At 28.4% G+C, this 14,096-nt stretch overlaps 2 protein-coding genes, 1 long non-coding RNA gene and 1 pseudogene across 3 annotated transcripts; 1 reads left to right on the top strand and 3 right to left on the bottom strand.

Annotated features, from left to right (window-relative positions):
• Positions 1 to 716: 716 nt before the first annotated feature.
• LOC112591273 (zinc finger MYM-type protein 1-like) lies at positions 717 to 2,879 on the bottom strand. The gene is made up of 5 exons (XM_025335035.1): positions 2,876 to 2,879; positions 1,947 to 2,790; positions 1,529 to 1,763; positions 1,226 to 1,367; positions 717 to 1,123 (listed from the first exon to the last, which is right to left on the bottom strand). Exons 1-5 carry the CDS (start codon positions 2,877 to 2,879, stop codon positions 717 to 719), a joined length of 1,632 nt encoding a protein of 543 aa, XP_025190820.1.
• Positions 2,880 to 6,460: 3,581 nt separating this feature from the next.
• Positions 6,461 to 6,977, bottom strand: LOC112591272 (annotated as a pseudogene).
• A 3,228-nt stretch (positions 6,978 to 10,205) lies between these two features.
• LOC112591275 (protein stand still-like) lies at positions 10,206 to 10,740 on the top strand. Its single transcript, XM_025335036.1, has 2 exons — positions 10,206 to 10,511; positions 10,597 to 10,740. The coding sequence occupies exons 1-2, from the start codon at positions 10,206 to 10,208 to the stop codon at positions 10,738 to 10,740; spliced, it is 450 nt and encodes a 149-aa protein (XP_025190821.1).
• An 846-nt stretch (positions 10,741 to 11,586) lies between these two features.
• Positions 11,587 to 12,080, bottom strand: LOC112591274. Its single transcript, XR_003114498.1, has 3 exons — positions 12,024 to 12,080; positions 11,757 to 11,859; positions 11,587 to 11,696 (listed from the first exon to the last, which is right to left on the bottom strand). It is a non-coding gene; the product is annotated as an uncharacterized LOC112591274 (long non-coding RNA).
• Between the last annotated feature and the right edge of the window lie 2,016 nt (positions 12,081 to 14,096).

Genomic DNA, 14,096 nt, shown 5'->3' with positions numbered 1-14,096 from the left:
ATGGCAAATTTGTTGAATATGTAATTTTATTGTTTCATTAAAAAAATGTTTAATATTGTTAAGACATACTTATTGACTATTGTTATTATTATTTTTATATTATACTATTATTTTATTTTGTTGTATGTATGATAATATAATTTATAATTAAGTATTATTATATACATTACCTATGTATAATGTATTTATGTGAAAGTTTAATATTGTCTATATTCATTATTATATTTATTTAACGTCTTACAATCAGTGGCCAAGGGGGCTTAACACCCTCTATCCCTTGACCGTGTTGACCTTAAATTTGTATCAAGAATAGTAAAAAGAATAAAAAGTGTAAATAAAAGACATAATATTGTATTTGTATGGTTAGCACTACACCTATACAAAATTCCTGGCTACGCCACTACTTACAATTAATTGGCTATGCAGTGCCGGATTTAACCATTGTGCCGCCTTAAGCACAAAATAAATTGCCGCCTTTTAATACAAATATTTTTCTAGTGTAAAAAATGTTATTAAATCATACAATTATTATTTTTTTCTTTATTACTTAAAATTTTAATAATGAAAAATAAAAATATACAGCTGTTATAAAAATGCATACATATACATATTCATAAAAAAATTTAATTATAAAAATACGATATAAAATATAATGATAAAAAACATGGTAGTAATAAATACTTAAATAGTTAATTATTATATTAAAAATTAAATAGTTAATGTCTAGTGCTCATCGGCTTTCTGCGTGACTTTTGAGTCGCAAAATCATCTATTATGGCATCGAAGTCCATTTTGTTCACTAGTTCAGTTTCAATTGCCAATAAACTTAATGAATTTAGTTTATCTCCTTCCATACTTGCTCTCAAATAATTTTTTACACGTTTTAACGTAGAAAAAGACCTCTCGGCTGAACAATTAGTTATTGCCATACATAAAAGCATACGTAGAGCAATATCTACGTTAGGAAAAACTGTATCTAAATTATTACCACGTAAGTGTATTGATAATTCGATAACTCCATCAATATTTGTATTAATACTTTGAAGATATGCTCGAAAATGAACACATTCACAAGCGAATGATTTTTCTAAATCATCGCTATACAATTCTTGAAGCTTATTAGCTTTTTAAGTTATTTCTTCTGGTGAAAGTAGTATTAAATTAGTCAAAAAGTCATATTTGTCAAATGTATTAGTATAAGCAGCGCATCTTTTTTCAAGTTCACTCTTCACTCGGTCCAGTATGGTAAAATATGTTTCTATTCTTAACTTATCACTTTCAGTCATATGAACTTCATTTTCTCTTGTCTCGTCTGCTTGAAGTTTGCGTTTTTTAGTCCTTACTTTATCAAACTCGTACTCTTCACTCTTTATTTTTTTTGCCAAAATTACGTATTCATTAAAACATTTATCATTTCGAATAGATGTTATGAAGTTAATTAATGATTTATAGAGTTTGACAACTATCCCCAAATCTATGTTTACTTTTTGAAGCTATTAAAACGCTCCAAAATTGTATTCCAAAATACAGTCATAAAAACTGTTTCAAAACGGTCAAGTTGACGTCTTAAGCCAGCTGCCTCACAACGCGTCGTCGCCTTTTCAAAATTATCTTCTTCTAATAAACTTAAATTTTTCATAATACCGTCATAGTTTTGATATAAGCTGTCACAAGCTTCATGCCGAGCAGACCACCTAGTTCCATCTGCTCTTTTGACAACTTTTTTACCGAGCGTTAGGCTAGACTTTAAAATATCCCATCGTCTAGTAGATGCAGAAAAAAAAGAATAAAGATGTTGAATAGTGTTAAAAAACGATAATCCTTCTTTTACGCATTCAGCTACACAAGTCCCAACCAAGTTTAGCGAGTGAGCAGCACATGGTACGTAATACGCGTAAGGATTTTATTTTACTATTCTTGCCTGTAAACCCGAGTAAATTCCCGACATATTGGCGGCGTTGTCGTACGACTGGCCCCTGCAGTTGTTTATGTCAATATCATGTTTAGTTAAAAAAGACAATACGGCCGTTTCAAGTGTTTCAGACTTATGCCCAATATTTGGTAAAAAACACATAAAGCGTTCGACAGGAAAACCGTCATCTCTAACGTAACGAATAACGTATGCTAACTGATCTGTGTGGCTGATATCAGGAGTTGAGTCTATCACAATCGAAAAATATTTTGCACTTTTAATTTCTTTTATAATTACATTAGTAACTTGTGTTGTTATTAATGTAATTATTTCATCACATGTTGTAGAAGAAAGGTAAGATGTATGACCACTGCCCGGGTTTCCATGTTGAACTATATGATTGCTTAGAAAAGGGTCAAATTCAGATATTAATTCTAAACACATCATAAAATTACCATTATTTTGACTTCCAAATTTTTCCACGGAACCTCTAAATGGAAGACCACAACTTCCCAGTTTTTTTATGACAGCAATAACCCGTTTCAACACATTTTTCCAATAATCTATTTCATTATTTATTTGAATACAGAGATCACTATCTATTCTCCCAATATTATTGCTCCTACGTAAAAATACTATTTGACAGTTAGTATGTTCCTTAGAGACTTCATGTTGTTTTACAATCTTAATAACGTTTCTCCAGTCCATTAAACCTTCTGTAGCAAGTTTAGTAGAACCTCCAAACAATCGACAGGGGATACAAAATACTGCATTTTTACTACGAGAATAAATTAAAAATTTTCTAAGCTGTTGTTCTCCATTTAAAAGTTTCCGATAAAATACACTTTTTTTTAAGTATCGCGTTTTATTCCCAAACTCTAATTTTGTTGATAATAAATCATAGTCAATATTTTGTTTTATTTCTTTTAGTAATAAGCGATCAATTGTCAAATCATTAATTACCCATTCTGCAGGATCCTCGCTGATTGAATCGACTATTGGTACATTATCTTTTTCAGTAGTATTATTTAAACAACTTTCTGAAGATGTGACGTTTTGAATATAAGTGACGTCCGTAGTACTAGTACCCGAGTTTGAACAACTAGCGAGCGTTTTCTGTGTAGATTCATAATTTTCAACTTCATTTAAAAAAGTGGTTGGTTTAAAAAAATAATCTATTTTTGGGATTTTTTGCACTAAGTTATTTAATTGATTTTTTTTTTCTTCCGCGATTTTTTTATACTTATAGCCACTTAAACGTGATCGACCGTCACTCATTTTACTATAGTTTTATTAAAAATGTTACAAATAAAAATTTAAAAAATCAAATATTCATACAAATAAGAAAAGTGTGAACTTCGTCTGCACTAAAAAAAAATAACACTGAACAGTGAACACGTTCGTTACTATAATACTATAGAACATGTTACACTATGAGCTCGTTCGCGATTTCATTGACTAATGATTGGGTTTTTTTTATTGTGATTAGGTACAGATAAACACACAATCGAATTCGTCGTATCCACTTGTTTACAACACGATAACGAAAAATTTATAAATAATGTAGCAATAGCAATGATATATAATAGAGCGATAAACTCTACGATTATGAAATTGAAAAACATAAAATATAAATATTACCACAATCCCATTGGTCTAAAAACATTTTATAATTAGTAGCATTTATTTTAGTTAAAATGTAATATTAAAAATTATTTGCCGCCCTTGAGAAATTGCCGCCCTAAGCACTAGCTTATAGTGTTTACTGGTAAATACGGCACTGGATAATACTATGTTTTTAATTTCAGTTTAGATTAGTTTTTTTTATATAGAAAGATTGGTGAGATACTGTTTCATCAATGTTATCAGAAGTTAGTTCATTCGATTCATTCAAGTTTTTTGTAGTTATTTTTGCAAAGTAATTGTTAAAAAAAATTTGCAATTTTTTCAGGATGTGTTTTATTAGAGTATATATTATTTTCTATATTTATTTGTAGATTGTTACTTTTATTATTATAATTTTGGCCTTTTGTGGCTTCATTAATTGTTTTCCAAATTTTTTTGGGATTATTATTACATCGTTTTATTTTGTTTCCATAGAAATTAAATTTTGCTTTATTAAGGATGTTGTTTAAGTTATTTCTATATTTTTTAAATTTTTCTTTTAAGGCTAAATCATAAGGTTTTTTTTCTTGACTGTGAGTGAAGTAAATCTCTAGTTCTGATACTGTCTAATATACTTTTTGTAATCCAAGGTTTTATAGGGACCGTATTTGAATAGGTTGTATAAATATTACATTTTTGTATTATATCTTGTATTTTTTTGGTGTATGATTCAAGATTACTATTAATGGAGGCAGTGGTAGGTGTGTTGTTCCATGTTTCATTTTTTAATAATGATTTGAAATTGTTTTTGTTGAAAAATTTTCTTGTGTTACTTAAATTGTCTTTGATTTCTATTGATTTTTTTATAGTATATGGTATTATTTGAATAAAGATAGGGAAATGATCTGTGATTGATGTTTCTAAGATTATTGCATTGTCTATGTAATATTTATCTATTTTTTTTATAAAGATATGGTCAATGCAAGTTTCACTACCCTCCCAAACACGAGTCGGTGAATTTACATACGAGATAAAACCATATGAGGTCATTAAGTCTAGGTAGTTGTTTGCCAATCTATTATTATTCAGTAAATCAATGTTTATATCTCCACAGAATATTATGTTTATATTTTTATTTTCAGTTGTTATATTATATAAAATATCTTGAAGTTGCTCTAAAAATATATTTGCGTTACCATTAGGAGATCGGTATACTGAAATAACGCAATAAGTTGAGTTGTCAGATGTAACGTTTGTTATTAAACAATTGGCTTCCGTAAACCTGATTTCTTTATATGAAAATGAGCAATCGTTTCTTATGAAATTAATAACTCCATCATTTTATTTTTGATTGCTTACAGTATTAATAAGTTGGTAGTTGTTTAAAAATATGTATTTTAAATCTAAATGCTGACTTAACCAAGATTCTGAAAGTGAGATTATATGAATTTTATTACTAATTTCCGATATAAAACATTGTAGTTCTGTAATATGTTTTTTAATGCTACGGATATTCATATGTATTAGATTAAAAGTGTTATCGTGTTTTTGTCGAGTGTTATTTAATTTGTTTATGTGCATTTTTTCATTTTTGAATTGCTTTAATAAAAATGTATCTAAAGAAATAATATTATTGGTATATATCATTATTTTTCGTTTTTTGGTTTCTGTATGGTGCGACTATTAATTGATTTTGTTTTAGGATCGGGAATATGCCATCAATACATGTGTATAATGTTTTAGTCCTTTTACAATTAGATATGCGTATATTTGTAATGAATAAGGCTAAAAAGAAGTATATTCATAAAGGATAAAGTATTAGAGTTAATGAAAAACTTTTGATTTTTTAGATCATTGTATAAAGATAATAATATATTAATTTTAAATGTCATGGTAGTAATCGCGAAGTATATTAGTATTAAAGTAAAAATAAAAATAGATATTAATGATAAATTTGTGGTATCGGGGATTATAATATTATATAATAGGTAATTAAAATAAGTAATGGTTAATGACGCCAAAGTAGTCCAATTAGCTATGTGATAATGGAAGTGGATATAGTACGTTTTAATTACAGATTTGAAACATAAATAGTATGAGATATAAAATATAAAATAAAATGACATGTTGAAAATAATAATTATTATGAGTGTGGATTTATATTCGTGTATTATATCGTGTTTAAATCGGATTCCGAGTAGATTTTTCGTGCCTTTGTTTGGCTGCTGCTCTGGTCTTACCATATAGTTGACTTCTGTGTTTAGTGAGATTATTATTGATAAATACACGCTTATCTTTCGACCACGCCGGGTTAAAGTTGGAAAGATTAAATGTTTTATTTCGTTTGCAGTTTGTTATAACCCTTCGTTAGTCGCGTGGTTATTTATAACGTCATTGGTCGCGTGGGTTACTATCGTATCCCATCAATGTTAATCATTAATAGTAAATTAACGCTTAATTAATACTATTTTTAAATATATCATAATATTATAGAACACTTCCAGAATGTGTTTATATAATTTTTAGTCCAAAATTACCATACTATTGTTCATAGTAAAATATAATGTTATATAATGCATAAAAATAAATATCCAATTTTAATAATACTTTTATTTAATCCTACTTGGAAAAAATCATAATTACAATAAATATTTTGGCTATTATCTATATACACGCTGTTATTATACAGCTTAAAAAAAAAAATTACAAATTTAAATAATTTAACATTTAAAAAAAAAGTGATTTCTGTTTACGTATACAATTAATAAAAAAGTAATATCATAATTATTATCATACCAATTTTTTTTTTTATATATTTAAAGATTATCATCCATTACATCACTACTAGAATCCATGCAACTACTACATACTTTTGAGTAATGTTTTCCACATACCCAATGATTGCACTTATCACAGAAATTTCTTGTTCTTTTATCTTCCGATCTAGGACATAAAGCACATCTTCCATTTGAGCCCGTTTTCTTTGGGAGATTCTGTTCGGTTTCTACGAATGGTATACCAGATATACGTGCAGCTTTGTGCCGAATTGTTTTTGGAAGATTTTGCATAGCAGCCCTTTTAAGTACCTAAGGTTTAATCAACGACATAGCCAAGTTTCTCAAATATACACGACGTTTTAGAGCATTTGAAGTCAATTGATCGCAATGGTACAAAATTTCTGAATTGATTCCTAAAAAAAAAAAAATAATAATAGATATATCAAAAAAATGTTAGACAATAAATATGAATGCAGTATTATAAACATATAATGCATACCTGCAGTATTTATAAGATGAAAAAAAATTGTCAATGGCCATCTACGATTATTTCTTCCTGCATCATATGAACCACACATTTCATCTACCGTATCAACAGCGCCTTTGGTGCTGTTGTAAAAAGTAATAATTTCAGGTTTTCTAGCATCAGTTGTTGATTCGTCAATAGCTGCGTCATGATGCATTGATGATAAAAGTATAACTATTTTATTCGACTTTGGTTTATAGGATATAAGAGTAAGGTCTTTTTGAAAACCAAATATAGTACTGTTTAGCTCACGATTTTTTGAAAATTTTTGTTGGAAAATAACTGGAATTTCTTTTTTATTTTTCCGCATCGTACCAACTAATGTAATTTTGTTTTTCAATAAATTTTCAGCCAATGGAATACTGGTATACCAATTATCTGTGGTTAAGTTTCGTCCAGATCCTAAAATTGGATTCATCAATCGTATAACTACGTCAGATGGAGAGTTTGAAATATTATAAGGGCCAACTGGTTGCTTTGCACAGTAAACTTCCATATTCCACGTATACATCATTTTAGCGTCAACTAGTGCAAATATTTTTACACCATATTTTGCTGGCTTATTAGGCAAATATACTCTGAATGGGCACCTACCTCGAAATTTGACCAGTTGCTCATCTATTGTTACATATTCTGATGGTGAAAAACATTTTTTACAATTTTCAATAAATAATTCAAAAAGTTCTCTAATTGGAGCTAATTTATCTATTTCACGTCGTTGAATACGATCACCCATATCATCAAACCTCAGGCATCGAAGTAGAAATCGGAAACGCTTAAGACTCATAGTTACATGAAAAATTTCAACGCCAAAACCAGACTGATCCCAAAGGTCTTCGAGATTTTGCCTTCCTGAACGGTTTACACCAGCTAATATCAATAATCCAATTAAACTTTCAATTTCACTTTCCGACGTTGGATTAGCATCTCTTTCTCTTTCGAAATTTCCCGCGATAGATATTATATATTTATTAGTACAACTAGTAATTATACGAATAATCACGTTATCAAATAATAAATGAAAATAATCTACAATGTTTGATTTATTTTTTGCAACTGGTTTACACCCGGGTAAATGAGTTATAATATTATGAGATCGGGTACGTACATTACTTGGCAAAACATCTTTCAACCATTTAGTTTGCTTATCTTTTCCAAAATAAAATTTAGACCTTGATAAATCACTGCCAACATCTAGGTCATCTTCGGTTTCTGAAATGTCGTGTTCACTGTCACTTGATTCTTTTTCAACATTTTCCTCAACATAATCATCCACTTCTTCGTCATTCATACCGCCCACCTGATCATTATCTGATAATGAATCATTTACATCATCTAATAAGCTCAAAATTCTGTTTTGTTCACGTTCATCCATAGTAAAGTTAAAAAAAAACAATATCGCAAAAGTAATAAAAATAATTACGGGAATAGTCGCGCGGGATACATATGTTACACGGACGAGTTCAACCGTAGACAACTGCGTCTAATCGATAACTAAATCGTTAACAGTGATAATAAATGTAAGTGGCAAGTATTATCGAAAGGTATCTAAAATTAGACTTCTTAAAAACCAATTGCAATAAAGATATGACATAATCAACAATAGTGGGATACAATAGTAACCCGCGCGCCTAACGAAGGGATAATGGCTGTTTTCATACCAGGTTGTGTTAATCGAGCAATAATTTTATTTTCTCCGTTTACTGTGATAGGTACACGATAAGCTTCTTCAATTGAGATGACTGTGTTTAGTACTTTCGCAATGTTCATGACAGTTTCTTTACATATTTCATTTGGTATAGTGGGGATGCCAATTATTTCGATAGTAGATTTAAGGCTAGATTGCTCTATGCCATCTAGCCGATATTTAAGATCAAATATATCTTGAGTGAGTTTTATATTGTCGTTTGTAATTCTAACATTTTCTTTACGAATTTCTTTCATCTCTTCTAAGATTTTAGTGACTGTTGTACTAAAGTCATCAAATTTTTGACTCATGAAATTCATAGAGTTCGCAAGATCCTGCAGTGAAATTTCCGAATCCGTAGATTTATTTTTAGGTTTATCCCATTTAAATTTGCATTTATTGCATATCCATCTGCTACGTGTATTTTTGGATTGTTTATTGAAGGTTGCTTCAGTAATGCCTTCACATAAGTAGTGGTAATAGTTATTGCATTGCGAACAGACAATTTCATCGCTCGTTATTATAGTTTCGTTGCACTTTGAGCAGTTCGACATTATCTTAACGATTAGAGAGCAAGGTCCGTGAAACGCACTATGAGTAAACGACTTACGCACAACCGCACGCTATGGACAACGATTGAAGACTAATGAAGAATTATGTATAGTTTTTTGATTTTCAACTCGCTAACGTTTGACATGCGTTTTCCATAATACGTTTAACATCTCTCCTTTACGCCCACATCGTCCGCGATCCGACGTAGTCGGATTGCCTACCTGGGAGGTTTAAACGCGTTTAACTGGATTTTCAATGGTAATCGCTTGAAAAATCGAGCGCTCGATTCCGCTTAAACTTTTTTGTATACTGAACAGCACAACGCCTTCGACGTCAGGAGGTATGACAATCCGCCACAGGCGGATTGCCCTGTCAGGAATCGATATTCACTGGACGATGACTGATAACTAGACAATTAATTTTTCGGAATGTATTTATTTATTTTCCATGCACAAAAGCACAGGGTAAGCTACGCGGATTGCCCAGTCGAGTAACGACAAGCATCGGGTAATGACTGATAGCTAGCCATTTAATTACCATTTCGGAATGTATTTATTTATTTTCCATGCACAAAAGCACAGGGCAAGCTACGGGACAAGGTGTATTACACCTGTGAATTTAATGAAATGACCGACCACTAGACGCTCGAATTAGACTTTTATTATTTACGCGTTTAAAACGACACCGCCAAAGTGTAGAGCCACCAAATCAGAGTTACCAACATGTCAAACGTCGTTATCACTGGTTTTGCCTACTTGACTTTTCTAACTGCTGTATTCTTAAGTCCTGTCACCAACCTAGGAAATTCACTTCAAACGATATTCAGCTACCTAGGGTACTCACATACAGCGAGTTTTACTGACCTAGGGTATTCACATACAGCGAGTTTCACCGACCTAGGGTATTCACTTACACCGAGTTTCATCGGTGCTAGTAATATCATAATATTGATTCATGATTGTGCTTTGCTATAAGTCGGTAATTCGGTACTAATCACTAAACAGTAATCAGTCGTATAGTCTATACGCTTTGTTATTGTCACTTTCTGGTTGTGTGTATACAATATTACGAAATCTATTCCATATTGCTACTTATTTTCATTTGTGATATCCGTTGATATTTTAGTCATTAAATTAAATTATAAAAATGAAACGGTTCGTGATTAAATCAGTGGATTTATGTACGGATACCTCGGTGAAAAAAGTGCGTAATACTCTGTCATTGAAATATGAAAACGTGGATGATCCTACTACAGTACAGCATGCAAATGAAAATACTAATACTGAATCCGCTGATGAACAATTATTGTGCAAAATGTCATACTTGTTTGACGGTGAATTATATAAAATTGTTACACTCGATGGCATTAAAGTTTCAGCTAAATGTACTACATGCTCAAAAGTAATTAATGGCCATACAACATCTACTGGAAATTTCCTCAGTCACATAAAGGTATTTATTTTTTTATTGTTAGGTATTTATTTATATATTTATTGCTATAATATTTATAATTAATATTATCTATTTAATTTTACAGCTTAAACATAGTTTTATGATGTCTAAAGTACAAGCCAAAAAAGATGCTAAAAAGAAAAGAGCGAATGATGAACTCAGTACAAACAATCTAAAACAATCAAAGTTATCGTTTAATCAATCTGAAATTACAAAAAAAAAAACGTAAGATATAGTAGTTCGGTAAATATATTATTTCAAATAAGAATGGTAGTCATAGATTTTGTAAATATTGATCAATAAACCATTTTATGAGATGAAGTAGGTTTAAATGTTGACATCTTTTTATTGGTGCCTAAGTAATTAATAATATTTATTGGTAGAAGCAGTTCCGTGTACCCAGACATTTTTTTGGGGGGGGGGGAGAGAATCTTTAATAGTTAAAATAAAAAATAAAAACAAACCATTAAGTCATTAAGATAAAAAAAAATAATATGTGAAGCAATTAAATCATACTTCATAATATATTATAAAGGTTAAATTTAATAACACACTTTTAAATTTTGTACTACTCACTTCGCTTTTCGTACTACACACAATGTTAAGGGCTGTTATATTTAAAAAGTTAAAAATATATATTTTACATTTTTGTTACAGGTTAAGGATTTGATATTCAATTATATTGTTGAAGAAATGAAGTCGCTTGTAACTTGTGAGAAACCATCTTTTAAACGTTTGATTCAAGGCTTAACTTCTCAACATATTGTACTTCCACATAGGAGAGTTATCGCTAATGAATTAAAAGTTAAATATGAGTATTATGTAAAGATGTTGACCGAATTAATTGAAAATCAACATTTTATTTGTTTAACTGCTGATATCTGGAGCTCAAATAACAAAAGTTATTTAAGAATGACGTGTCATTATATAAATGAAACCAATTACAACCGACATTCGTATGTATTAGCTTGTAAAAGGATAAAAGGCTCCCATACACACTTAAATATTTCAAAAGTAATAACTAAAATACTGCAAGACTATAAATAATCTAATAATCTAATCATCAGCAACCGATTTAATAGTTACAACTCCTCCACTTTGTCTGATTGTAATCGAATTCATAACATCTTTTGCAATTTTTTCATTTTGTATTAATTGGGTAACTTTTTCTTGATAAGAAATATTCTATAAAATCAAATTATAAATTTATTCTTTGAATATCTTATAAAATGTTATACTACTCACTTTTTTTGGTTTTTTTTTTTAACGTTTTTCTATTTTTCACATCTTTCCTTTTTTGTCCGGTCAATTTCGTCATCGATTTAATTTCTGGTTCCATAATTTCAACCTATAAATATAGTAAGCGATTAGTTAATACCTAGTTTGTTAAAAAATGTTATGATATGTTATAAATTTTTATATTTAAAAAATTATTTATTAGTATTAAATATTTAAATTTAAATCAAACTAAGTCTTAAATATAGTATTTATATATATATATTTTTTACATACATCACTTGTAGAAAAGCATTCTTCTTCATCATCACTTTTAACTGAATAACACGACATATTTTTAGTTTTAAAATAAATTTAATAAAAAATAGAAAAAATTTTGAGTACAAAAATAAGAGACGTGAGGACGGTGTAGACTCAATGAGGTATACTGTGTACACTGTGTTAGCTAGTCTCCTTATATGCTATGTTTCCTCTTACACTCCTCACCCTCCATAAGCATGATTTGTTATAACTACTTTTTTGGCTAAGTTGTTATTCTCACGGATATAATTTAAGAAAGCACTCATGTACGTGTACGAGGTCTTCTACGAATTTTAGAATGTAATACACTATAAGTTGAAAGACCTCGGATAGGTCTCAAACCATTAAAATCAAAATATATGATTTCTATGATTTCTCATACTCATTCCACATACATGCGAATATTAGTTGTTATTGCCAATTATTTTTTTTTTTAAACATGTACCTGATTAATATAGTTCCTAGAACCGATTAAAATTCGTTTTATAATGTAATAAACTATAAGTTGAAAGACAACGGATAGCTTAAACCATTAAAATCAAAATATATGATTTCTATGATTTCACATACTCATTCCACATACTTGCGAAATATTAGATAGTTGTTATTGCTGATTATTTTTTTAAAAAATGTCCCCCAAAATATATAATAAAGGTTATCTTAAAACGAATGACGTTGATGATCATAGAGATGGAAATTTGGGGCTATATAATAACTAGAAAATATTTTTTGAAAAAATCACCAGTTTTTATTGTGAACTCAAGTGAACACAAGTTAATGCAGCGGACCGCAATAGCAGACATCAGATTTATTTGATACCTTTTTCGCAAACAAATATGTAAGTACGTATTGTTTCTATTTTTTTTATTAATATATATATTTAAAAATATAATATCTCATACGGTTAAATATATTTTTTTTATTTTTTTTTTTAAACATTATGGCTTTTAAGTTTTTAATGTTTAATTGAATAGTACCATAAGTGGTATATATGTAATATAAAGTATGATTAGTGTCTCATGTTTTTTAAAAATTGAAGTATTACTTTTAATTTTTTTAATAGTTACAGTCGATTATTTTATAAATAATAGTAAACCGAGTTTTTTTAAAATATAAAAAATATATTTAAACGGACTAGAGGAGGTTTTTTAATATATATATATATATTTATCAAAATTATATTTTTTTTTGAATATATATTTATATATAATGCTAGTATTCACACATACTTACAATTTATTTAATGTTTGATTCGTTCTCGATTTTTTTATTCTCGTTTTTAAATAACAAAAAAAAAATCTCTAATTTCAGAATAAAATGACACAAGAATATATCTACAAAGGCAAATTAAAAAAACTTTATTTTCAATTAGAAAAAAACAAGGTGTCAGAAGACGCAGCTGAAAGAATTAAAAAAGAAAAAATTAAATTAATTAATCATAATATTAGAAAAATATTTAGAAAAAATTATTCTAGTTTAATAGCAATAGAAAAATTTAAAGTTGAGAAAAAAAAATTTTAGATGATTACATTTACTCTAATTATATTTTGAGTAAATGTAATCAACTGATATACCTAAATATATTCTTTTTTAAAAATATAATTTAACATAAATCATAATATTCATAATTATTATAGTAAATATATCTTATTACATTATCTGATTTTTCTAAATATTACAAAGTTTTTTTATTATTATTATATTAAAAATAATATATATTATATTTGATAAGACTTAGTAAATATTTTAATCGTATTATGTTTTTGAACACAACAAAAAAAATTTAATTTTATACCTTTTTAAAAACTTATCAAAATACATAATGATACAAACAAAGTTTTTGAAATAAACCTAAGACAAATAAAAATACTGATTTAAGTTAAAGATGAATACATATATTACGATTTAAAAAAATTAACTAAAAACTAAATGATATTATACCTATGTAAAATGTTTAACAAAAAATGAAATAAATCTGCAAATACAAAAAATGAAAAAAATTATTAACGAAAACTAAATGGTATTATACCTATATAAAATTTTTATCAA

The sequence above is a fragment of the Melanaphis sacchari genome, unplaced genomic scaffold (assembly GCF_002803265.2).
Source record: "Melanaphis sacchari strain LSU unplaced genomic scaffold, SCAv2.0 Contig1300_pilon_pilon, whole genome shotgun sequence".
Lineage (NCBI taxonomy): Eukaryota > Metazoa > Arthropoda > Insecta > Hemiptera > Aphididae > Melanaphis > Melanaphis sacchari.
This window is presented reverse-complemented; position numbering and strand designations above follow the sequence as displayed.

Coding starts and splice junctions, on each gene's coding strand:
- LOC112591273 (XM_025335035.1), bottom strand. Junction 1,764..1,946: donor TACGACAACGCCGCCAATAT/GTCGGGAATTTA, acceptor TGCATCTACTAG/ACGATGGGATATTTTAAAGT. Junction 1,368..1,528: donor TTGAAACAGTTTTTATGACT/GTATTTTGGAAT, acceptor AAAAAAATAAAG/AGTGAAGAGTACGAGTTTGA.
- LOC112591275 (XM_025335036.1), top strand. CDS start 10,206: ATGAAACGGTTCGTGATTAAATCAGTGGATTTATGTACGGATACCTCG. Junction 10,512..10,596: donor ATTTCCTCAGTCACATAAAG/GTATTTATTTTT, acceptor TTAATTTTACAG/CTTAAACATAGTTTTATGAT.